We start from the raw sequence: 27435 nt of genomic DNA on the forward strand, positions 1-27435 counted from the left end.
GCCATGCAAGGCGCTAACCTGCTTATTGGGGGTATTGGGGGTTCAGTGTCTTACCCAAGGACACTTCGACATGTAACACGGATAAGCCGGGATTCGAACTGGGATCCCTTAATCCTAAAACGATCGCTCTACCTCCTGAGCTACTGCCGCCCCAAAGTCTGATGTATCAGACACACTAAAGAGTTGTTTCCCTCGGCGTGCTTTTTTATTATCCTTTAGGACGACTTTCTGTTTTCTCCATTCTCTTGCATTTGTTTGAGTAAAAATAGTGTGATAATGAGATCAAATGGAATGCCTTTTTCTTTGTCATCTACATTACTAAGAGGCTAGTGCAGGGTTTTTAACCTCACTCCTGCAAATTGGGTTTAGTTGCTGCTGCATGCAATGTTTTATAATTTGGGTAAATTAATATCCAGTACCTTTGAAATGTTTGGGGTCTCATACATAGTAGTGTGTTTTTCATTATAGGTCACACTTCTTTTTTGTTAATCACATGTTTCAAAATAAATAGAAAGTATAGTCACTGCATTGAGAAGGTTATAAATAAAGATTTATAAATGAATCCTTTAAACTTTACTTTTGTAAAATGATAGACATTTCTAAGCGACCCCAAACATTTGAACAGTATTCTTTACCATTTGTGAATTAAATGCCCAACAGTTCTAGACAAACAAATCCGGTAGCTCCTATTGTTGTCTTAATTCCATGTGCCTTATAGTCGAGTGCACTTTATATGCGACAAATATAGGACAAAGTAGACTCTTTTTGGGGGAGGGTTTGCCTTATAGTGCGGAAAATACATTACTTTATCTGCACTCGTTGTCAAATAGTCCGCGAGTTCTTGTGGCCACCTGGGCCAATTCATCACAGCCGCTAATAAATAGCCAGCTAGCATGCGCTAGCTGTAACTAGCTAATACCAGCTGTCCTGCAGATTCTCCTAGGACTCGCACCGCCCACCTGACAGTTGGGCCTTGTTAGCATCGCATTTCAATGCTAGCGCCATTCATCATACAATTGGGAAAGGGGGACTAACTCTATATTGATATGATGGATGCATCCGAAGGGTTTCACTTTGCCTTATCCTGTTGGGCGGGCCTGCCATTGAACAACCGGATCAGACTTCTCATCAGCTGCCGTGCTGCCCCCCATTCATTTTATTTCACAAAATGTCTCAAAGGGCTGCTCATGCCACAATGACGCCATCTCCTGATCTAAAACCGGCATGCGGGCAAGGAAAAACTAAACGAGGAAGATAAACAACCCTGAGAAGGGGCCAAACAAGGGGTAATCCCCCTTTCCAGGATGACCAGGAGCAGGGACTTAGTGGAAGTCGTTTCAGCCTCACAAAAGAAAGGTGAAAAAGGTAAAAAAAGAAATGAAATAAAAAAGGAAAAAAGAAAGACAAAATAGGAAGGACAATAAAGAAAAAAGGAGAAAAAAGAGGAGGAAGAACAAACACAAGTCAAGTCCCTTTCATTTGTCCAGCCCTTAATCAGAAAATGCCTCACTGGACTTCACAGGCCATAATTACACCATCCCCTGATCTGAAACTGACATGCGGGCAAGGAAAAACTAAAAAAACTCAAAATTAGGAAATTAAGAAACCTTGAGAAATGCCATATATGAGGTAATCCCCCTTCTCGGGCAACCAGACTGCAATAGATGTTGCATTGGGTAACGATGCACAAAACGCAGTCAACACGAATTAATAATAGAATAAGCACATGTGATATGTAAAATTGTAAACTCCATGACAGCAATGACGCAGCTTTGCATCTAAGCCGGCTGGTCAATGCAGATTATGACGTGCTTCAGGTCCAGGTGCTGGTCAACATACTGTACAAAAGTATGAGGTCATCTATCATGAGCTATGGAATGGAAGTGTGTCTTTAGTCTAGATTTAAACACTCTTTTTATCCAAGGGAGCAGAGCATTCCACATCACATCAGATGGAGAATACTCTCGAGCCTGCAGATTTTTTTCTTGGCTCTTGGATTCACCATTAAAACGACATTTTTTTCGAGCAGAAGCTCCAGGCAGGAACATAATGTTGCTTTGTTTTTTTAAAACCCCATGTGTCAAACTAATGGCTTGCCAAATCATTTTATGTGGCCTACGAGACAATGCTAAGAAGAAGTGAAAAATGCCTTTTGCAAAGCACCCACTGTAGCAGAATTTACTGACCATTACCGTAATTATTTCCCTAATTACTGCACTGTGAGGCCCACCAGATCATAAGGTGCACCCCCAAAACTAGTATTCTGTAATGTATTTTTCATACATAAAATGCAACAGATTATAAAACAGATAAAATTGAAACCGGTGAAAAGATAAGTATCACTGAATGAAATTAATAAAAATTGTTTGCAACAGGAATCAAACCTGGATCACGGTGGTGATGGTGCTTACACCTTAACGCTAGACCATCAGTAGTACAGGTGACAAATAAAAAGACATTACAGCTTATCTCATTATTAAACTATTATTACTCATCGTTCCAGAAACTGTCATGATTGCCGATTCAAGGCACCTGTGACTGCCCAATTGGCGCCAACAGCCATGAAAGCTGATTGGCTAAGAGACTCTTTTCAAACCCCCGGCTTTAGAGAGAACACCCTCAGATCGTTGCGAACCGATGCTCCTAGCTAGGCAAGCTCACACTTTCAGACATTTTTCCTGCCCTATTTTCCTTTGCCTGATACCCGTTGCCGACCTGTTTCCGGACCCGATTCTGCCCTGTTCTGCCATCCCGACATCCGACCTATTTTGCCCCGCTACCTGCCTGACACCTGTTGCCGACCTTGTTTCCGAACTCGATACCACCCTTGCTCTCCTGTCCTGACTAACGACTAGTATACCTGCAAATCTACGATCATCCTCGCTCGACACTGAAGTGCCACTTCCGCTTTTCCAGCCACCTGCTACCCTTTTCCGTCAACCATTGAGTCGTGGAAGCAAGCCCTACTCTCCCTCTTTATTCATAAAACTGAGTAAACGAGCGGTATTGGGTCCTGTGTCTGTTTCTGGTCCGTGACAGAAACACTGATTTGCATAGTGTATTCTGACAGGTTAAACAGTCTCCACTACTTCAACTGTGCATCAATAACATAGCAGTTTAGTATGTAGCGCTTGTATGGCATTTTGTTGAAGGACTTTCTGTTTTTGCAGGCAAAACCCACCAGCGAGTCGGCGGTGAGCAGCACGGGGGACCCCACGCACCACAAGCGCTCCAAAATCAAGCCAGAGGAGCAAACCACCAGTCCCAGGACACTTCTCGCTCAGGTAAGTGGGGTCCCATAAAAAGGCTGAGCTCCACACGTGGAAAGTCGAGCATATTTTGCATATTTTGCCAATGGTAGGACACGGCAGATGGCCTGACGCTGGTGAAGGAAGAAGGCGACAAGGAGGACGGCAAACCGGAGCCCGAACTTCTCTATGAGACCAACTGCCACTGGGAGAACTGCTGCCGGCAGTTCGATACGCAAGAACAACTGGTGCAGGTGAGACAAACCAGTCTGGTCTCTCACACAAAATAATTCTGCTTGAAGAATCGGTCGTGATGTACTGCCCAGTGCTTTTCACACCTACGCCTTCAGTAGTGCTACGTCTGCGTCACTCCAACCCTCACTAACTCATATATGGCTATACAACTAAAGCTGCTACACATTTAAAAAAGCATCCATAATAACATAATAAAATTGCAATATTATTTGGTCATCTTATACAAGGATACGACGGAGACCTTCAGCAGGCGCTGCTATGTTTAACCAATCAAACGTAGCTGCATCGTCACGTGACCATATTCTGCCAGTGTTATTTTAGCTGCACATATGTGCAGCTATAATAAATCAGATTAAATCTACAACTACATCCAGCTATACCATGGCTCAGCCATTGCACTCCGGCCCATGATCTTTGATTTTTGCAATCCGGAGATGGAATAAGAGCTTGCTCTGTCCACTCCACGCATCGGCCCGGTATTGCAGTACCTCCGGGAACGGTGCATTCGCAATGATCGCAGCAAGGCTTTAGGGCTAGGACCTTAGCTTGGCCTTTTGGCTGAGAGTAAGTGTCCCGGCTCCTAGGCTTTGTAGCGTATTATGAACTGACCGATAACGGATAATGGATAATGAATAACGAAGATAGAACAATAACCCTTAAAAACCCCAAACCCCTTATACAAGGATACAATAAGTTAAAAAATCAACAGTTTTGATAAAAAATTGAAAAAAGCACCAGGAAAAAATGGCAGACAAGAAAAAGCCGAGTTTATCCTGGGCCTGTCCCGTCGCACCTCATTATTATACAAGAGAAATAATCATGTTTGTAAAATCAAATCTAATGTTTTGTCAAGACCAGAACAGGAGGAGGACCCAGCTGCGTACGTTTACTCACAAGTTTATTGAGATATAGAGGAAAACAAGCGCCAGCGATTCGGTGCTCGCTGGACGAGGGAAGCTAGCCGCTTACGGCATCGGTGTGTGTTCGGAATGCGGAAGTGGATCTTCCGGCGCGGGAGATCGTAGCGTGGTCAAACGGAAAAATTGATCGTTAGCCGGGACGGGAAATCAGACGTGGTCGGTGGTCAAAAACGGGTCGTTAGCTGAGACGGGAGATCATAAACGTGGTCGAAAACGGGTCGTTAGCCGTCACGGGAGCTCAGTGTGTTTCAGTTCCATCAAGAAGTTCTTTTCTATCCCCGTTGAAGCTAATGCTGAAAGTGGTCGTGTTCCCCTAAACCTGTGAGCAGTGGGTACCGCTCGTAATTTGTGGGCTTACAGTGACAGACAAACCTTTTTCCTAGTTGCGACAAGCTTGCTAGCTCCAAGGTTGTCTGTCCAGCTTTTCTTGAAAAGTCCATTTTGAAAATGGCTTTGACAGTAAATCTGTGACCAAATCCATTTGTTGTCCCCTTCCAGTTATAAATTGACAAAACCAACACAATAATCTCTTAGCTTGTGTAGCTCGCTACTTTATAGTTTGCTAGCTCTGGCTAATACACTCTATCGTTAGCCAATCATTCTTTTTGTCCTCTTCAAGTTTAACAGCGCTTGGCATCATCACTTTGGTACATTACCGCCCCCTAGCCAATCGTAGTTTGTGAAAACGCTGATTTTTACCATCACTTGTTAGAAAGCCATGGTGTCGACAACCCAAAATCTGATTGGTTAAAGCAAAAGCTTTACCAACACTTATTTTATGCTACAGGGCCTGCAAAATTGATTGTGAGGGCCTAGAGGTAGATTTCTGAGACTAGCAACAACAAATGGCTTAAATGTGGTTGGTTAAAGGCTTAAATATGGAAACACACATTTGGAAACCATACAACCAGGAAAAAAACAATTTAAGGAAGCTAACAGACGATTCAGAATTATTTGATAAGTATTCATGGACTAAATATAGCTCACATCACATAATTCATATATTTTTTAGGCCAGCAAAGAAGGCCATGCCTTTAGTCCTGATGTTAGTGAGATTGGGTGTTTTTCTGTTATTTTGGTAATGACAAAAGGAATAAGCTGTCAGTCATGAAGTGGACATGCTCGTGCTTTTTGTGTCCTGGGTGAGGCGAAGTCTCACCTGTGAGGTCAGGATGCTCAGCCCGCCCAATCATTTCCTGTCAGAAAGCAGCAACGACGGGGCGCTCTATTGCTGGCTCACTCACCATGCTTGTCTGTTAGCGTCTTGACACGCTAACGGTGCGCGAGATGGGGAGTGCTCACCTCTATCTATAATTGATATCCTCACCTGCCGCCGCCTTTCAAGGGCAAGACTCAAACGCTTGAAGAGCTTGACAACTTCTTGCGGCGTTTCTAGCGGGAAGGGGATGGGAGGGGAATCCCCCTTGTGACATCCTCGGCTTCGTGATTGCAGATTTTATTTCAATTACATTTCAAGCAAACATATAATGCCCATTTTAAAACACAAAATTTTCCGGACTCTAAGGCGTATTTAAAAAAAACAAAAAATTGCCGGAATATTAAATGTGCGCCTTATAACCCAGTACGCTTATTTGTCTGAAATATGGTAGAATTTGATATTTATTTTGAAAATAGGATCTTGAAATTAAAAATACGAAAGCACTTTATATCACAGTGTAAAATTCCAAGCACGACATAAAAATATCTTCTTTGCAGAAGTGATAAATGTTTCTTGTTAAGTTGATGGACCCATGTGGGGGAGGTAGGAACTGGAAGCAGGAATGCTCAAAACAAGGGATCACGTATAATAAAAAAGGAGGTTCCAAGTGACAAACAAACATGGGAAATATCCAAACCAGAAACAAACATCGAAACTGGAACTGACAAATGCATGGGACAAAGAAACCAGAAACAAACGTAACCAGGTAGTAGAAAAAAATAAAAACTACGATAAATAGGGCAGAATAACTCAAAAAATGACAATGATCCAACAATGTGTAACGTTTAAAATATCCTTTCAAAGGTTTCTGGAAAATTAGGCATAAGTGTGTGATAATTGAACAACTGTGCCAAGTTCAAACTCCTGGTTGGGGCCCTCTGGTGGTAGGAGGAATGTCAGACCCTAACATTTCTCTTTTGTCTCTATTTAACTTACATAATGGGAACGTGTTAACCATATGTACTGGACTATTGGGCGCACCTAAAAAAACGAAAATAATGCCAGAATTTCGAGGGTGCCCCATGTAAATCAGTGCGCTTTATAATCCAGAAAATGTGTTGTTATAGTCATACCTCTTCATACAAGCGCCTCTATACATGAGACTTTTGAAACGAATTAGCAGCTTTCCCAGAGGCTACCACTAGAGAGCACTCAATTTCTGTAACATTTTGAAGGAGAGGCAGAGACAAATCTCTTTGGATACGTTTTTTATAACAATCCTTCAGAAAGTGAAAGGGTTGCGAGGAAAGCTAAAAGGGCAAAAGAAAGGGATTTACAGAAACTTCACTGATACATTAAGTAAATCAGCAATCTCGTGCTCGCTTTTTCGATTACTTTTTAATTATTTAATATCAGGGAAATTAGCTCATTACTCAAGCTATTCCAGCTACGAGCACAATCCCGGAACAAATTGAGCCCTTATGAAGAGGTACTACTCTATCTTTGATATTTAATTTGTTTCTGAAATGTTTGAAGGCCGAAATTTGCATGTATTTCCTCTCTTTTGTTTTTGCAATTTGCTTCTTTCTTTTGCATGCGTTAAAAGTGGTGGAATTGCAGCCTCCGACAACGCACTCTTATCTGCATTGCAGCCCCTCCTCGTCGTTACCCCCCACTAATAGGATAAGTCGAGTATTTGGACCCCCTCGCAAGACTGCTGCGGGCTTGAGGGGGATGGAGGAAGATTGACTTGATGAGGAAGGAAGAGGGGGGCTTTTCATATAAGCAAACAATAGTGAACCCCATTTATACCCCATCCCCACTCCACATTTGTCTTGTGAAATTGCTTTGGGGCAACAAAGAAAAAGAAAGGGCGAAACGGTGGCGTTTGGACCCCTACCGGGGCCCAAATTTGGATCGGTACCAATTGGGTTTTGAGCATGAGTCATGTCAAGTCATGTTTATTTGTATAGTCACCAAAAGTCTGAAAGGGCTGCACAGACCCCTGTGACAACATCTCATGATCTTAAAGCTCAGCATGAGGAAAATGGAGAAACCTTGAGAAGGGGGGGCCACCAGGCTGCAACTGATGTTTTGTTAGGAATTTGATATTAAAATGTATTGTTTACCAAATTGTTTGAATTAGTTATCTGACTCCATTAACCAAACACAACCTGCATTCTCCTAACAATGCACGCTCGTTTGATGGGAAAATATGGACAAGAGACCGGCATTTCCACACAGGGCCAGATTTAATTTCTTAAATAATTTAACTAAGTGAACTCCATTGAATTAGCCGAATAAGCCGAATGAGTGTCCCTCGAGTCACCGTCAAGCCTCCTCTCTCTATCTTCTCGCTTCCTTCTCTCGGCCCACGTTTTTTTCCGCATGTTGGTGTGCCGGCTCCTCCCACGGGCGTGCAAGGGAACCCCCCACGTGGGGTCCACCCCCTCGCCTCGATGTCTGGAGAAACTCAAAACAGCAGAGCGTTCATTATCAAAACAATGCCTAACGTTCTTCGTCAGAGTCCTGTTAACAAAATTCCCCAGCTAAAACATTCCGAATTTGGATCAGCGTGACCTGTCATTTAACTTCAGCCTACCCGGTGAAAATCTTCATTGCACCCAATCAATGTAACTTGTATTTAATCGTATAAAATCCTTTATAGTAAAATGTATAAAATTCTTCAATTGCAACGGCATCAACAAGCAATACACATACATCATCATGAAATATAGGTCATATCAGAATGTCTGGTTGACGGCTTCCTGCCCAAAAATCTTGACCAATGCAGCAGGTTCTAGATGATGCCATACATCGGCATCCAAGTGCTTGTAAGATGGTTCGGAATGCATGTACTGTCCAACCACCAGGCTCATTCTTCTCCCTTAAGGACAAATAAGTATTAGGTCAACGTCACTCACAAGCTTTTGATTACAAGTGTGTCTTAAGTCTAGATATCAACACTTCCACTGAAATTGTAGATCGAATTTCAGAGGTCAGAGCACTTCACGGTTTCGTGACCCAAATGGAGAACACTCTGGAAGCTGTGGATTTCTTCTTGGGTCTTGGAGTCTCTAGTAGACTATCGTTTTCTGAGCAAAGGCTCTGAGCAGGAACATAGGGGGCAATTCAATCAGAAAGCGAAGTGGAAGCAAGTCCATGCAAACTTCTTTGAGTTGGTCACATAACCGTACAGGTGGGGTGCATGGTTTGAGATGGCCTTGAAAAAAGTAAGTTAAATATTTTCTCAAGTATGTGCTGAAAATGCCCAACTAAGTTCAAAGAGCCTTTATATATATTTTTTTTCACCGTGCCTATTTGCTTTTATTTTACTTGTGTAATCCGGCCACGAAGCATACTACGCCGAAGGGAAGGAGGGCAGTGTAAAACCACACGCGTGGTTGTGGTTTTCTGAATTGTGGGATGAAAATAGTGAAAGTAAGAGAGGAACCATTTCAAATGCAGTCCAAATGACAGCACAAGCCTCCAAAAATATGGAAAAGGTTTATTTTAGCGCATCTAAGAATTTTACCTACCTGCACACGCCACAAAAGGAGCTTTAATAATGATATCAGCCAGAAGATGGCGTCAGAGAGTAGAATATTGAAGTCATCAAACCTTTTTGTCCTAGTCAAAATCTTCGCTGCAGTTTTTTGTACCGGCTGCAAATGTTTAAAGCTAGGCATGGGGAGAACGGGGAGAAGTAAATTACAGTCATCGAGACGCGAGGTAACAAAGGTATGACTTATAATATCGGCATCCGACTTTCAGAGCAGGGGGGGGGGCGAATCTTTGCTTGTTGTGAAAATGGAAAAAAGCTATTTTAATCGTCTTCCAAACTCGTTACTGAAACAACAGATTAGGTTCAAATGTGATACCTAAGACAGTAGAGTGATTGTCTTGGAACCAAGAGGTTACAGGTTCAATTCCAGAGTTAAATGTCTAAGTGTCCATGGGTGAGACACTGAACCCCTAATTGCCCCTGGTAAGCGCCTTGCATGGCTGACTTGCCTATCGTGTGTGAGTTTGTGTGTGAATGGGTAAGTGTGAAGTACATTGTAGGGCGTTTGAGGAGGTCTTTATGAATGCAGTCCATTGACCAAAATCTTTGACCAGGTCACTCTGGGTAAAATTATGATTGTCAAGTCCCGACATTATATGAACTGTCAGTGAAGCGGAACAAATTCAAGTAGTAGAAGTTTGGCCCGGTGAGGTTTTAATCACGAGATGGTGGGAACGTCTAGTGAAAATTCCGGTGGGTCTTTGTCGGGTTTGTCTGACGAAGCCTCGTCCACCAATCCACAGCATTCTACCTCGTCGTGGCGACAGCCTCCAACATGGTCGACACGGACCGAGGCCGCTTTATTTCTTTGTATGAGATAAAGGCGCAATTGAGTCGACTTGTCGCCAGCCGTCTCTTCTACTTGATTTCATTGATTCCATTCGCTCGCTCTACTGGACCCCCACTCTTCGTTTCCTTTTTTAGGGGGTGCAACCTCAACCCCTCGCATACCCCCCTTCTCCACCAGCGCTCTCATTTTCACTTTCATTCTCCTCCCTGACATTTTCTTTTCCCCTCTGAGGGGAAGACTTTCCCTAGATAAGGCTTGCCGCCTTCTTTAATGTTTAGCTTCAAGTGCAAGAGTAAACCCCCCCCCTCCTACCGCCCGGCTGCCCGCCCTTGTTTAACGCCCCCCCCCTCCGCCATGGCCTTACAACTAGTGAGACCCCCACCCCGCCCGCTCTTGTTTAAACCACACCCCCCACTATGGCCTTACAACTCCATTTCGGATTGTACAAGCACAACTTAAGGAGCAGTGTGTATGATTTGACCACTAGATGTGGCTGTATGGTGTCGTGCAACCGGGAAAGAGTGCTACAAAGTACGAGGGAGAATACAAACTACAGAGACTCAAAATGACCAAACTGCAACACATTTACTCCTTCCTTAGCCAAGCCTTTTGGGGATGAAAAGTGTTTAATATTTGACCAGATGATGTCGCCGCATGTTGTCATGAAACCGAAAAGGAGTGCTACAAAGAAAAACAAACTACAGCGACAAAACTGCAGCATTTTCTTCTCATTTTTCAGCCAAGCCTTTTGGGAAGAGAAATTGATCTTCAATCTTAAAGGGAACGTGTTTAATATTTGACCACTAGAAGTGACTGTGTTGTGTAGTGCAATTAAAAATGAGGGCCAAAAAGCACGAGGAAGAATACAAACTATGGAGCCTCAAAGTGACCAAAACCATTTCACTTCTCATTTGTTTGGCCAGGAAAGAAGAAAATTTTAAAAATGGAAAAAAGGGGAAGCTGCAAAGAAATGGCAAAGAAAAAAGAAAAAAAAGATTAAAATAAATAAGGAAAAAAAAATTATAAAAATGGGAGAAATCATAGAAAACAAGGCAAAACATAAAAATAATGAAAAAAGAAAACACAGAAAAATAAAATAAAAAAGAATAAAGTAAAAAAAAAGAAAAACATAAAGAAAAATGGAGAAAAAAGAGAAAACATGGAAGAAAATCAATCAGGAGAAAAAGTAGTAGTAAAAGTCAATAAAAAGAAAATAAAAAATAACCCAAAAAAGAAAATAAAAATGTTAAAAAGCTAGAAAGAGGGAAGAAAATACAAAAAAATAAAACAAAAAAGGGCGATGGGGTGGAGAATTTTTATCCCCCTTGGCCTTTTATTAATTTAATTTTCCTTTTATTTTTACTTTTTTTTTCTTCACTTTTTTACTTTCTTTATTGTTATCCCTTTTTGCTTTTTTATTAGGTATTTTTTTTACTTTTTCAATATTTTCAACTTTTTTTTGTTTTTAACGTGAATTTGTTTCCTTTGTATTTTTTTCTATTCTTTTTATCACTTTTTTCTTTCTTCTGGTTTTTTTGTTCTCTATTTCTTACAAAATGAGAACAAAAATATTGCATTTTTTTACATTGAATCTCTGTGGTTTGCATTCTTACATGTGCTTTTTCACACCTGTTTTCGGTTGCACAAGTCAAATTTCACCCAGTGTCCATTTAGGTTTCATCTCTGTCCTTTCACCATTTTGTTTTCACGGAAAGAAAAAGTTTGTGTCCCCCTAGGTGGCGCTGTTGAAAAGTTGTTGGTACCTGTGTGAGCGAGATAAAAGTAGAAACGTAACAAGCCCCGCCCCTTCACCTTCAAACTGCAGGCTTTTATTGGTGAAATGCACATTTTCATCCTTTTCTTTCTTTTTTTTCTCGATGCAAAGAGGGATTAAGCGTCTTATCGGCGTGGAGTATCTCGCCGCGAGATGAAAAGAAAACGGAATTTGCGAGTGCACCCCACTAAAGAAAACTGAATTGCACTTTGTGAGTGCACCCCCACTTGCAACTCTTAGTAAACGTCCCCCACTTTGACAAGAAAGCAATTTGTGGAGTGACATCACAAAAGAGCCTCTGATTTATTAGGCGGCCCTTTGATAAAAGCTAAACCGCATTGCGGGCCCTGGGGGCCCTCAGTGGGGCTGGGTTTTTTGCGTAAACATTTGCGCGCTTGTCCCGCCGAGATCACGTTACCCACCAAACGCTATTTCAAACATTAGCTTGCTGGGTGGTGGTCACTCTCCTCATTGGGAAAAAATATGTTGTTTGCTGCTTGTGTAGTACTGGGCAATACTTTGATATTTGGTACCAATCCCATACCTTGCAGTTCAGTCCCACAGAAATACTATATCATTTTAATAATAAACATGTTTGAAAAATGTTAGAGAGTCATTGGGGAGCGCCGAACAGCCGCATGTGGCTCCTTAGCAGGTTTAGCAGGTGGAGAGGTCCAACTTTGATTCCAATCGAAAGCATCTTCCCCTGTTTAGCTTATCAGAATTGCAGAACACAATGCACCACTAAAATCCTCAAAATGGTAAACTATCCATACCCGAAGTGCGTCGTAGCGAGGTGTCTCTGTATGTATGTAGCTCCTTTAAATTATGATTATTTGATTGAAGTATCGTTTGCTGCCCTCTTTTGGGATTCTGAGGTAATTTTAATTTCTCAACTCAGACAACCTTACTCTACTTTTTAAAAACAAGATATTACTGAACAAAATAGTTTTCTCACAGTGATTTAGGATCTAATATCAGTATTGTCACACGCCCTCAATGCTGCATCTCTGTAGAGCGGGATGACACTTTACATCAAAAAACAACGACGACCAGATGATGAAGGTGCTTTTTCTTAATCAGATCAAGAGGTTTTTTCCTGCTCTTGATTAACAGTGCTGTCGGTGAAGGTGGGGAAGCAAACTCCTACCCAAATAAAATAGCTTGGAAAGGGACGGATGCCGCCAGGCTTTACATGTCGAAGATACACCACAGGAAATGGTGCCCCCACAACACTAGTGGATGAATCCATCCAAGTGAGCACAGGGTGGTATCGATCAAATACTGATACTTTTGGCTCGAAATATCATCACCATTGACTATCCCTTACCATAGATTATAACATGGGTTTTTGTATTTTATTTTATAGCTGAAAATTCAACATGGATGAGAGTAGGCATGGTAAGGAGAATATCTCCATGAGGAGGAATTCAGTTTCTCATATTCTGTGCTTAAGATGACAGCACAGTAACTGCACAGTTACGAATTTAAGTCATTCTGGAAGTAGCTTTGTAACCCGAAAACGTTTGTACGTAGAGACACCTTTGAAATGTACATGCGCTAATCTATTCCAAGCCCCGCAAAAGTAGGATATATATTTTTAATAAATCTTAGAACAGCATCAGAAATTGAAACAAATACATCTTCAAATTAGATTACCTCACACTAAACATAAAATGAGAGTCACATAATGTAAAAAATTAATAAAAGAATATCAATTTACCTTTAAAAGGGCCACTTTGTTTACTGCTCCCTTTCCCTTCGCAGTTCTTTGAAAACTGATCCAACGATGTCTGCTTTTACCTGCTTTTGACAATCTGTGGGAAATGTGCGAGGCAGACATCATCATAATAAGCGATAACCCAACCTATCAACACTTTTTCTGCGTGATTCCTTTTCCACAAATTCTGAGAGATTTCTCTAATTTGGAATGGAATAATGGCTGTTTCCTTCTTCTTGTTGTCTGTGAACTCCTCGTGTGTGTTTTATACCTTTCTAATATCTCCTGTTTCAATAGGCAGAAAATGTCTCTTCCTCTTCTTTTCTCCTTGTCCAAACCTCTGCATGTCTTTTAGGGGGTCTATTGTGAATGATAGCTCTTTGTAGCTGTACCATACACTAGACTGTTTACAGAGCATTAAGGCGACACGAAGAGCATGCCAGGATTAACGCATACGCATCGGATTGCCGGGTGTTTACAGAGCGAGAAAGGGACTCGGTGAACATGCTATGATTAGGTTTAACTCTGGGAGCGTCGAATGGCAGCGCGTACTGTACTGTATTTTTTACTTTGCATCCTGAAATGTATTGTAACTATAGGCAATATATTCCCGTTCGACTTGAAACATTTGTATGTAGAGACATTTGTAAGCAGAGGTACCACTGTATTCAGTTGGAAAAAACAAACATGCCTGCCTGTCTTGAATGTTGTTGGTGTATTGATGGTTGTATGTTACAGTTTGAATGAAGGAGGAGCAATTAGCAATCAGAGGATGTTGTAATTCATAGTAACAACATGTTGTAACAACAGTTGAGTTATTGAAAACAGGTTGCCGAGAAAAATAATTACATTCCAGGAAGGCGTTCTTTTGTAACGTGTTAGTCTCAACACTGCCTGACTGTCATTTGCCGTCTTCCTTGCCATCCATCTTGGTGGCGTTTTTACACTCGTGCGCCGATAAGCTGGCAGGAAGAAGACGAATAAGCGCCGGCGCCACTATCAGCACCTGTTTGTTCATGTCCGCTCGGCATGGAGATTATTGATCCAATAAGAATGGCCATTAGCTCCCGAGCCCCCCGAAGTCCCCCATTCCTCCCCTTCGCTGTCAACTGACCGACTCATGCATCACATCCGTCATTGGTGAAAACGTGGCCGTCGGGAGAATATCGAGCGAGCGCCGACGGGACCATCGCTCGCCAAAGGGGATTCCCTGCCACAAAAAGGGCCAAAAGAGCCCCAAGATGGATCTCAGGAGGCTGAAGGGGAGCACTTGGCCAGCACTGATTCGGCTCCCCAATGTTTACAACCCGATTTGTCTTGTTTGCCACTGGAAGATGCAGCAAGTGGAGCGCAGGAGTGCAGTAATACTTCATTTGTCACGGGTGTTCCGTTCCAAAAAAGTCCTGCAATAGTCAAAACCTGCCAAGCGCCAACATTTGTTCTTTTTTATTTTTTGAATACTCTATTACATTGTTTTTAACTCTAGTGTGCTGCAGCACAGGAATTAATTTTAACACTTTGCAGTGGGAAACTATCCAATTTTTGTGCCTGTGCGGTCCAGGGTTAGAGTTAGGGTATCTATAATTTGGATATACTTACCCGAGATGCATGGGCACCAACTGGTGGTGTCCCCGGGGCTTTTTTATCCACTCCAAGAAATGTGCCATAGCTCAAAGGAGGTTAAAAACACTGCTCTATTATATATTAAAACCAAAGCTGGGAGCTTCATCTTTCTTTGACACCTCACCTGTAAAAGTCCCGTCGGTTTATTTTCCTTCATTCCTTTGTAGTAGGTTTGGGTGTCCCTGGCAGTACTCGTGAATAGGGTGACTAGACATTCCCCCCCAGTGCAGTCATTCCTGGGGTTCATCCTGTTTTTCCTGAATGCCAACTGCCCTTTCAAAGTAGCTTCTGGATCCTGTCCAGAAAAATCGATTGGAAATACAAGAATGGTGGTTTTTATAACAGCGTATTGTGACATTTTTACAAAATAACTACTCGCACTGTGTTCTGAAACCATTATTTACGAAAAATTGAAGGTCAAAATGGTTCTCAGCGATCTTAAGTAACTGCGGGAGTTTAAAGTGGTAGTTGATTAAATGGGACACAGGGTCTGGTATTATCATTTAATAAATTTTGTAGGATGAAATGTATGATGTATTTTGCTTTTATGCTTCTTTGGGTCAAAAGGTTTCTCGTACCCTGCGCTATTGCATTGAAAATGATTTCAGAACACTATTTTTACTTAAGATGATATTATGTACCCATCACGTCGACTTTCTGTGGCAAAAAAATGCATTTACCTTTCTTTAGTGTGTGGAGAAGTCCAACTTTGTTGATGATAGAAATAACTTCCCTCTCTTCTGTTGATTTTGTGGGTCTAGAGCATTTAGTTGACATTTTAGAGATACTCAAAATTGAAAATGATAGTGTATACGTCATATAAGTTTGTCAAGCTGTTTGTGCACAACTCAGAGCGTAATGTTGTTGAGGCACAGATAGACACAGGCAGAACAGGGGTGGGTTAACTGTTTAGCCAATCAAAATTCAGAACACAATACACGATGAAAATCGCAAAGCAGTGAAACCCTGATGCTGCGAGGAATTACTGTAATGGGCGGCCGCTTTCCAATGACCGCTCTTGTTCCTGCCAAAGACCCTTGGAGGACAAAGAAAAGAGTGATGAATGGGGTGGTCAAGGCTTTCCGGCCAGTATGTGACCCTGATAACCTTTTTCATTTTCCGTAGTTTTATGCTAAAAAAGAATGCCCGTTTGCACGTGTTTGCAGCACATCAACAACGAGCACATCCATGGCGAGAAAAAAGAGTTTGTGTGCCGCTGGGAAGAATGTTCTCGGGAGCAGAAACCCTTCAAGGCCCAATACATGCTGGTGGTCCACATGCGACGACACACTGGAGAGAAACCTCACAAGTGCACGGTGAGTCAGAAAGACACTCAATAACATGGGGCTTTCAAATCAAATCAGAATGTACTTGAGGAGCACTTTCAACAAAACAACAAAACAAAAGAAACAAAGTTTTGTTTGACTTTTCGACGATGACAAATTTACTGAATCTCAATCTGTCAACAACATGAATGATTCAAAGCCGTTTAACCAATAGTCAAGAGGGTGAAACTGAAAATACAGATAAAAATAATTAAAGAATGCACATCTGGTGTTTGCAAATACCTTTAAAGACAAACTAAATGCGTCTAAGATTCCATCTTAGCTGGACCTGAGTTTGTGGGCAATTAGCATATTGCAAAAGTAACTGCTACGGCCAATTCCTTATTGTTAACTGTAAACATGAACTGGAATCACAATAAAGTTGTTACACAACAGTGTGTAAAACCTACTGGCAACGCAACCTCAAAGTAAAAACATTTTTGCCAGAAAACTGTATACTTACCAAAACTATTGCTTTATGGATTAAACTACTGCTTTTCTCCCCATAAAAATAAATAATGAATAAAGAAATAAAAATCTACTGAATCATGACTGGAGACTACTGTATTTTCCAGACTATAAGTCACAGTTTTTTTCATAATTTGAGACCTTTATTCTGGTGAGACTTACTATATATGTAAAATCATTAACACATTGTTATATAATTGAATTTGTAATACCAGTACTGTACATAATTGCACATGTTATTTTCACACTAACCGCAAGAGGGCACTCTAGGCCTGTGTTGCTAATGTGAACCTTGCTCTGTTGCGGGTAGACATTTATCGAAACTGAAGAAGGAAGTCATTTGTAGTCCACCTCCCGAATTGGAGGAGTTGTTTACCGGTAAAAGTGACATCCTTAGTAACGTTAGTATACTTTTTAAATTTTAAATTGCCTTTCAAGATGGCATGTATAGTTTTTGCGTTGGTTTTTATCAAATAATTTTCCTCCAAAATTTGGCACTTATACTCCCGATGTTTTTCCTCCTTCATTTTGCCTTTTTTGGTTGGTGTAACTTATACTTCGGACAAACTTATAGTCTGGAAAATACGGTACTGTTTCAGTCTACGGTTCCTTTATTTTGAAGCTAAACAAAGTCTTTGTGTGTGAATAAACTGTTCCAAAGATTGCAATATATTTACAACTTTTATCTCCGGTATTGTAACTAAAAATAGTGTGATAATGAGATCTCTCTTAGTCTAGTGGTGAGGATTCAACGCTCTCACTGCTGCCACCCAGGCTCTGTTTCTGTTGCATCACATTTTTTTAGATCGATATATGACTCATCAATCATTGCACAAATACAGCAATGTACTACTGTAAAACTTATACAGGGTGTCTCAAAAAAATGTACTCACTCTTAGAATGACGAGAAAACCTTTATTTATGAACATAGAGTGAAGTGAAATAGCATCGAATACATGAGACAAATGTAATTGAAAAATCATGTTCGCAAATGTTCAAAGCGATGACCATTATTGTCCAGACAATGCTGATAACGCGCACCAAGGGATTCGCAAACGTCGCGAAACATGTCATTAGGAATATCACGACATTGTCTTTCAATTTCCAATTTCAATGCATCAATTGTCCTTGGTTGTAGATGTCTGTGGTCGTCCTGAACGTTTGTGGTTGGTATTCTGTATGGTTCCATCTGCTTCAAATTTGTCTCTGATGCACGCAATGGTCCGGCACATGGGTGGCGGTTTTGGGAATTCACTTGTGAAGCGGCGTTGCACTTCAGTGGCGTTTTCGGTCTTCCAATAGCATTTCAGGACAAACTTTCTCTCTTTGAAACTAAGTTGATTTCCTGCCATGGCTTCAGTAATTCAGGATATCTGCAACACATAAAAAGAGTGTGTACATTTTTTTGAGACACCCTGTATAATGCGCACCCAAAAATGCTTTTTATACACGAATAATTATGGTAAATGTTTTTCAGTTTGAGGGCTGCGCCAAAGCTTATTCACGTCTGGAGAACCTGAAGACGCACTTGCGTTCGCACACGGGTGAGAAGCCGTACGTTTGTGAGCATGAGGGCTGCAACAAAGCCTTCTCCAACGCTTCGGACCGGGCAAAGCATCAAAACCGAACACACTCCAATGAGGTAAGAATGGGTGTGATGTCCCCTCCCCCCCTTTTGACTGACAGCTGCCATTGTGTTTGTCAGAAACCTTACGTCTGTAAAATCCCGGGCTGCACCAAACGCTACACGGATCCCAGCTCGCTTCGAAAACACGTGAAGACGGTGCACGGGCCCGAAGCCCATGTCACCAAAAAGCAGCGTGGAGACTTCCCGAGGGCCCCACCATCGGCCCCGCGGTCGCCTGCCCCTGACATACAGGGACGCTCCCCGGCCTACGCAGGACGACTGAGCTCCAAACAGGACCAGGAACTGCAGCTCAAGTCCATCAAGACCGAGAAGCCCATGGTGAGGCTCTTGTTTGCTCATTCGGTTTTTCTTGCAAGGTTTTCTAGCAAGGTTTTCCTTGCACACTGTCTTTCTCGAAGGGTTAACCCAAAAACAACCTTACTCCACCTCTCTCGTCATTTCCACTTGTACCACTTTTTCTATTCCAACAGTCTTTCTCAAAATTTTATGGCGACAAATAAATGCAGATTAGCATAGCGCAACATTAGCGCTTGTGACTCAAATGTTATCAATGACACACCGCCATGTGAGAAAGCTGTTCTTAACATTCCTTTCTTAAAGCTATCAAAAGTGTAGCTTTGTACATTTTAATTAAATGTTTTCTCAAATTGAAGCTATTAGCAAACATGTTTCTTAATGCTGTGTTTCTTTTTTGTCTGCTTTTTTTTACGACAGAAATCCAAAAGCACAGCAACATCAGAAATACTATGTAAAGCATATTCGCAGTACCAGTTCTGAAATGTTTTAAACCTTTAATGTTGCCCACATTGAAAGTAAAACAGTTATTATAATTTGTTTGATTTTTGGATAATCATTTAGCTGCCATTTGTATTTTGAACATGTTTTAACAGATTTGTATCTTGTCTACAAAAATTGAAACAATACTAATAACATCACAGGTTTTTGTTGCTGTGTTCTAACATATTTTTGAGTAAAATAAAAAGTCTGTTCCTTTCATCTGACTCCCTGAGAAAGAAGAAGTTATATTAAATCAAATAAGTTGGACAAAAGCTAATCCTAATGACAGTTAAAACCTCATTACTCATTACTACCACTTTCCCCTAGCCACTTTGGCTTGCTTATTGTCCTCCTTCCTTTAACACTTCTTTTGAAATTAGGAACGTACTGCCTGCTTACCACATCATCCCTGAGAGTCTCGCTCATTCTAACATAATATAAGCGTCATGTTTTTGTACAATCTTAAGCAGCTTCATCAAACCAATCAAGTTATTTAATATATATTTCCCTTTACTACCTCATGAGCAGTAATTAACATATGGCAAATGATAATCTGCTACCACCTACTGATGTGAATGTAGGTTACCTGTCTGATCTCTGGAATAAAGCAAAAAATAACTATTAACATGCTTTGGGCAGTTTTCTGCGGGACACTAGATAAGATCTTGCAGGAAACAGCTGTCAAAATACTTTTCTAACCGGCGCATGTCGTATTCTATCTCCTCCATGGGCATTGCATTCGTTGTCTTCCAAGGACAGTGGGTGATCAGGTGAGATGGGCGCAAAACCGACGTTTTCCTCTTTTTTTCTCATCACTCATTTTGTGTCATCAGCCTCCCATCGCCCTCATGGGGTTTGGCCATAAAGTCATGTCCTTCGACCACAACAATTTGGGGGCCGCCTTGCCAAACTTAAATATTTGATGTTTTTTGAGAGCATCCACAAAGAAAAATGTGGAGCAGGTTTCAACTGTTGTAAAACTGGCACACAAAATTTTACCCTTTAACAGAGCTTGAAGCTGTACTTTAAATCTTTAATCCTGGCTAGTAAGTTAATTCTACCTCGTCAAACCCTCATTGCAAATCTCCTCAGTTTTAAAATCCTTAATTTGAAACTAAATAATAAGTATCTAGTTTAGTGGTGAAATAAAATCTGGAGAGAAGAAATCAGTGTATTTTAAATTTGCAACGAGAAAATTAGAAGAATGTACAAAACAAACCTCAAGATGCAAAAATACCAAGCTGTTCTAAAAGTTCTCTCCTGCATCAGTTATTTTAATTAAAACTTCTAGGTTACAAAGGTAGATCAGCCCTATAAGGTGTCAAAATCAAAGAAAAGTGACAATAACGTTGCACATTATCCAAAATAACAAGCAACAGTGTTCAATAATAGTCAAAATAACAAACTGGCATAATTTCCCATCTCTTTTGCAGGTCTCCAATAGTGAAAGAATAAGGCTAGCATGAAATCGTAACTCTTACCCTAACTAGTTTTGAAGCTGTAAAATCGGAGGTCCAAAGATGCAAGAACGCTGACAAGTTGGATGCCGAAATGCATGTGTCCATTTTGTGAGTTTTTTGGCCGTATGTTTTCGTGTGGTGCCGTGTCGTACTGGTGACCAAACCTGACTTGCACCTTCTACCCTCTGCATGTGTACTCCACTTCCCAGTGCATGTTGGATTAATGTAACTTTTTATGCCCCAAAATCGGCTCTGTGATGTCAGATGTTGAGAGGACTTCCAGGGGGGAAACCCAAAATAGAAATGTTTCTTTTGCTTCTTCCATGCCACCACATTTATGGCATCGCCAATAAAATCCAAAAGAAGCATGACCGAGTTGACCTCTAAACGTCTCTTTGTTCCGGCAGACGTCTCAGCCAAGCCCTGGCGGTCAGTCTTCATGCAGCAGTGAGCAGTCCCCCGTCCATCCCGACGCTGGAGTCCACTTTACTGTGAGCGCCGGAGGCTTGGCGGGCCCGGAAGAGGAGGATGAAGTAGAGGGGGGCCAGCAAGGGGGCCGGCAGGGGTGCCCGGGGCCCCTCATGGACTCCACCGTCTCCACTGCTAGCGCGCTGAGCTTGCGACCACGGCGTCCCCTACGCTGGATGGAGCACCTGAGGATGGAGAGACTCAAGCAGGTTCATCAGACCACGGCCGGCCTGGGACCCATGGTCCCCGCGCCACCCCCCTCCAAGGGGTCTGCGCTCATCGGCATCCAGGGTAAAGGTAAGTCCCCGATGCTTTCTCAACAAAATTATACCAAAATATTTTCCAATAGAGCCCTTTCCAGCCTACGTCATTCCTGGATCAGCACAGGATACATGCCCATTGTTGGCCCAAAAACGCAGGAGTAGCAACACAAGTTCAAAAGAGCGAAAGAAGATTTGTATGTTAAGCTGCATATTTCGGGTCGAAATTTACCAAAACACAACGCCCAAATGTTGTGTGTTCACGGTTCCCAAATCCCAGTTTAAGGAACACCAATTTTTTTGCAATTCCAATTGTGCCGGTGTTAGACTTGGTGGTCTTAACTGGTTTAAACTGTATAATGTAGTGTTTTTATATAGAAAGACACCAAAAGCAAGGAAGGTCATAGCAACCTAGCGGGTCAGCTCAAGTCTTCTATCTAATGTCTTAAAGGCCTAATCTTACACACGGAAAGGGTTCTATTCGAAGCTGGAAGTACTGCCAAACCAAAAACAAACAGTAAAGTCTGTGGTGTTTTGATGTCCTTTCAGGACTGGGTGAGCCGTGGGCATCAGGCGCCCCTCAGCCGCCCGAGCTGGGTGGCACTGCTGAGTTGACGGCGCTCACCTTGCTGCGGGACCGGCGCGACAGCAGCGAGAGCGCCACCAGCTCAGCTTACCTGAGCGGCAGCCGTCGCTCTTCAGGCATCTCGCCTTGCTTCTCCAGTCGTCGCTCCAGCCAGGCTTCGCACAACGACCGCCGCCGACACAACCTCAGCTCCACCGATTCGTACGATCCCATCTCCACTGATGCCTCTCGACGTTCCAGCGAGGCCAGCCACTACGGAGGAGGTGCCGCCTTTTCCGCCAACGCTCGGGGAGCCAACGGGGACCTGGCGGGGTCTCGGGGAATGCTCACCTTGACCCCCGCGCAGCATTACCACCTGAAGGCCAAGTACGCGGCGGCTACAGGGGGCCCTCCACCCACGCCGCTCCCCAACATGGAACGCATGAGTTTGAAGGCTCGCATGGCTATGATGGACCGCGGCGGCAGCCATCAGCATTTACCACCTGTTGTCGGGTCGCAGCGCTGGTCAGGGTCTGGCGCCGGGGGACTTTCCAGCGGCGGGAGGCGAGTTTTCTACCCTGGCGAGGGGCTAGCAGCAGGCGACCGGAGAGCCAGCGACCCGGTGCGCTCACGGCCTAGCGACCTATATGTTCTACCCCCTGTGCAGCGCTTTAACAGTCTTAGCAACCTCCATCCTGTCCTGCCTGTAAGCCAGCAGCAGCTGCCGCCTAACCTAAACCTGCAGAACTTGACTCGCTCCGAAGGGAGCCTGCCAAGTAGGGGCCTGCAGCACCAAGTGTACAGTCCAAGCATTGCAGAGCACGCTGCATTGGAAGCACTGGCTGCCGAGGGATTGGAGGATGCTGACTCGCTCCTGGAAGATGAGGATCTCCTTCCTGATGAAATGTTGCAGTACTTGCGCTCCCGGGTCCAAGCCGAAGGTGGTGCTGAAGAGAGCTGGCAGCAGCAGTCTGTGGACAGGACGCAGGTCGGTCAATTCGAGCCAACAGTCCAAAGGACCAGTCCCAATCTGCTTCCCATCCAGTGGAATGAAGTCAGCTCCGGTAGCGGGGACGGCGATGGCGCCGGGTGGTCCAGCGGCCAGGCCTGCTCTGATTCTTTCGGCAGATTTGGGAATGCGGCATCGTGGAGCTCGCATGTAAAGCCGGAGACATCTTCTGGCCCCTGCTTGGGAATAGGAGGAGCTGCCACCGCCGGCTTTGCCGGTTGTCACTTGCCGGCAGCCGGTGCGGAACCTCCTATGCACCAGGGTTCCAGATGGAGAAACCGCTTTGAGCAGAACCAAACCAGCAGAGTGTTCTGCCCTATGCTCAGTCAGGCTTCTATAAACCATCCCCCCAACTTCTCCCAAGGTAAAGTTCCCCGCCCGCCCATGGACGCTTGCCGGAACGGGACCGGGAACCGCCCTTCCCCCAGAAGCTGCACTCAAGTCCCCGAGCAACTGCAAAAAGGAGATCTCTGCTACCTCCAGCAAGGCTTCCAGGAGCCAGTCTGCTTCCAGCAGATGGACTCTGAGCCGGCCTCCTTCCCCCCAGTGGACCAGCACTACTCACCAGGCTCCTTCGGAGCCGATCCTGGCGTCTCGGCCTCTCTCCTGTCTCCTGCCTCTGACCAAGTGAGCAGCACGGTGGAAGCCGACTTTGGCGTTGTGAAGGAGGATGGCTCAGACCGAGGCAGCCTACTGTCAGGCCCACTGAGCCCCTCTATGTTCCGGTCCCTGTCAAGGAACTGGTCTCGGGTGACCACACCCCGCGCGCCCACCCTTAACAACAACATGGCCATCGGCGACATGAGCTCGCTCCTCAGCAGCCTGGCCCAGGAGAGCAAGTTCTTGGCCATTATGCAGTAGGACGCCAAATTATCAAATTTTTTATCAAGTCCATGTACGGTACAACAGTAGTTCGCAACCTTTTCCGTACCAAGGACCGGTTCCTTGTCTGTCAATATCAGTGGCTCAAGGGCAGGAATAAACATGTTTGTACTTTTTCTAAAATAATAATAACGTTAATAATAACAACAATTATAACATTAATAATAACAGTAATTCCACTGTGTGGTCATGTGGGACATTAGAATGGCCTTGTAACATCACACCAAGATCACATTAATTCATTTTCTTGACTATTTATCGTCTATCACTAGGCGGTACCGGAACAGCCATCCATATTTTTGTAATGGGGAAGGAAACCAGAGTCCTAGGGCCTGGGCGAAAAATCCAACTTCACACGAGGAGGCTGGTAGCAGGAATTAAACCTGGGACCTCTGAATTGCAAGGCGGACGTGCTAATAGCAACACAACTGGTCACTAACCGTAATGTTTAACGCAAAATGTCACGTTGATCCGCTTGCCAAATCATTAAGAATACAAACTCAACAAAGCAACCCCACAAAAAGCTTGTTGGTGTTATGTGGTCTCTGTGTTGCGTTCTTTACTTAGCGATCCATGGATCCACCAACTCCGTTGAAGTTCTTCCATAGCAGCAAGATTATTTACAATCATTCTGGCATGATGTAGTTGAGCTCACGCTGATTCGCTATAAGCATGAAAGTTTGGTTTGATTCATCCTTCAGTGTATCTTGGGCAGGCGGGAATCCTTGTTTTGTCCACTCATGCAAACCCCACCGATTTTAATTCAAACTTACTAACTCAAAGCCCCGTTTCAACTTCAGTCTGAAACGAAGCGGTGTCAGTAACACAACAATAGGTAAAAAATGATGGACTTTAACTGCCTACAGCCCGGAGGTTGTTTAACACTGCGGTACGAGTCCCAAAAGTTTGGGTTCCTTTTGAAGTTATTTTTTTATATGATGACAGTTTCTCCTCAAAAAGATGACATAGGAAAAGTGTAAAAAGAGCACACCTTTGCAAGCACAAAACAACAATTCCTCTTTTGCCCGAAGAGCAAAGGCCACGGACAAAAAAAGGAGCCGGAAAAAACTCCAGACTGCTCAGTATCTACGTATGAAAAAAGGAAAGACAAGCCAACAAGGCTCAAACAATCAAGTATTGTGACGGTGCCGTTGTCCAATTTATTTACTCCAACAGTGTTTTTCTATTTGACTTTTGTAAAATGTCCTTTTGTCTTAATGGACGCTGGTCCAGCAGCACATGACTTTTTTTTTTATTCTGTACAGTGACGTGTTTGACGATTTGACAATGTTGTCCTCTCCAAAGCTCTTAAATTGCGAAATTGTTGGCGTTTTTTGTGCTTTTCCTTTTTCATTCGTACGCGTGCGCAATCACAAAAGTAATTGAGCACCAGAACAAGAAGGTACACTTTTGTTTTTAAGGTACTTTATGTGGCAGGGCATTGATGTTTTTTGGAGAAAAAAAAAATAATGTGTGGCGAGCATTTATTGTGAATGGTGGAAATCGCACGGAGGTATGTGCCTTATTCGTTTGAGTTAAAACAACAAACACTGCCAATTTGCCATTATCAACAAAGAAGAACTAAAAAATGAACATTTCAAAAAATGATTATTTGTAATAAAAATGTTTTTAAATGTCCAGTTTTGTCACATTCGTCTACACACATATTTACACAAGCACACACACGCCCGTGCGCTATATCTACATAAAAATGTCTCTTTTATAATTAGACCCCGAATGTTTGTATGTTTTCATTAAAAAATAATGGACATTTAAATAATCTGTTTGGCTTGATGTGTGTTTTGTTCTTTGTATTTGATTTTCCTGCGATCAATTAACTGAAGATAAAATTTTAAAACTGTATACATTTCTTAAATAGAATGAATCAATTGGCCCACAAAAATTGATTTTAATTCTGTATTTAAAACTCGTTGAGCAGCGCCACACCATTTGAATTTTGAAAAAAATAAGCTGATGTATCATTAAAAATACGATTCTTGAAAAATGAACGATTGCTTGTTTTTTACGTTTGTTTAACTCGAATAAATAAAGGTTTGATTGGAATCGGTTCGGAGGAAAATATGCGAACAAAACGGGAGATTGGAGGACTCCCAGCGATTTGTCTTCATCGTGCCAATGCTCCCATCGTGTGGTCGGTGTAGGTATAACACCAAAGTCATTCCAAAAGTCATGGCATCTCATGCTTTTTGTTTAGCCCTTAATCGCAAAAAGTCTCAAAGGGCTGCACAGACTATTGCAAACTACAGACTATTATGACACCATGCCCTGATCTAAAACCTACATGAGGGCAAGGAAAAACTCAAAAACCACAACATGAGGAAAATGAAGAAACCTGGAGAAGGGACCGCACGTGAGGTAATCCCCCTTCCAGGATGACCAGTCTGCAACGGATGTTGCAATAACAAATAAAACAGATATTGTCAACATGAAATATAGGTCATTCATAAGCTATTGAATAAAAGTGTGTTGAAATCAAGACTTATACAGTTCCACTGAGGTTGCAGATCGAATCTTAGGGGGCAGAGTCGTGCTTTTAATTCAATGGGGTGAGGTTTCACCCCTATCTGCTTTTATCTTACTTTTTTGGGGTGTTCCGGCCACGAAGCACATTATACCGAAGGTAAAGAGGGGGTGGTGGAGGGATATCACGAGCGTGGTCGCGGTTTTCTTTTATTCCAGGATGAAAATCGTGAAGGTAAGAAAAAGTGCTGCAATGATTATTTCAGCCAGAGGATGGTGTAAGCAATTGGAATCTTTTTGAAGTGACATCCATAGATGCATTATCTACACCACTTATCCTCAGTAGGGTCGCAGGGGTGCTGGAGCCCATCCCAGCCGACTTCGGGCAATGGGCAAGGGACACCCTGAACTGGTTGCCAGCCAATCACGGGACACAAAGAGACAGACAACTCACTGGCTCATTCACACCTAGGGACAATTTGGAATGGCCAAATAACCTGACATGCATGTTTTTGGAATGTGGGAGGAAACCGGAGTGCCCGGAGGAAACCCACGCAAACATGGAGAGAACGTGAACTCCACACAGGAAGGTTTGATCTCATGACTTCAGAACTGTGTCACACATGCACTAACCACTCCGCTGCCGTGCTGCCCAAGTCACATACTGCCTTTAAAACTAGCAATCCAGGACCTGATTTGTTTTAAAGTTGTGAGCTGAATATAGAAAGAGAATCTTGAATACCGTTAACGCAGTATATATGCATACCTGTCAACCTGTATGTTTTTGCCGTACAAAGTACGTTTATTATGCATTTTGAGACGTGTACTGTCAGGAACCAGGACGGAATCCCGGACCTAATTGCGTTCGTTTTAAAGGAATCTTTATTGGAATGAGTTGTCAGAGCTTGCTTTGGACGTCTGTGTTTGTCGGTCATCAGCAGCGTCGGACAGAATGGCAGTTCCGTGACAGGTAGGCAGAATCGATACAGCTTAGCGGGCAGGTCGGTGGCCAGGGCAGGAGAGTAAATCGTAAACGTG

At 42.9% G+C, this 27435-nt stretch overlaps 1 protein-coding gene and 1 pseudogene across 1 annotated transcript in view; both read left to right on the plus strand.

Moving 5' to 3' along the window:
- Positions 1 to 25727, plus strand: part of gli3 (GLI family zinc finger 3) — a 148443-nt gene extending 122716 nt beyond the window's left edge. The window contains exons 9-15 of the mRNA XM_088322278.1: positions 3171 to 3284; positions 3362 to 3502; positions 16221 to 16370; positions 18325 to 18489; positions 18553 to 18813; positions 21140 to 21497; positions 22010 to 25727. Of these exons, the coding sequence (XP_088178404.1) occupies positions 3171 to 3284; positions 3362 to 3502; positions 16221 to 16370; positions 18325 to 18489; positions 18553 to 18813; positions 21140 to 21497; positions 22010 to 23895 (3075 nt within the window). The 3' untranslated portion in view covers positions 23896 to 25727. The remainder of the gene's footprint in view (positions 1 to 3170; positions 3285 to 3361; positions 3503 to 16220; positions 16371 to 18324; positions 18490 to 18552; positions 18814 to 21139; positions 21498 to 22009) is intronic.
- LOC148348312 (U2 spliceosomal RNA) lies at positions 3917 to 4006 on the plus strand (annotated as a pseudogene).
- Positions 25728 to 27435: the final 1708 nt, after the last annotated feature.

Source organism: Urocampus carinirostris, chromosome 18 (genome assembly GCF_059441175.1).
Source record: "Urocampus carinirostris isolate Australia breed hairy pipefish chromosome 18, RoL_Ucar_1.0, whole genome shotgun sequence".
NCBI lineage: Eukaryota > Metazoa > Chordata > Actinopteri > Syngnathiformes > Syngnathidae > Urocampus > Urocampus carinirostris.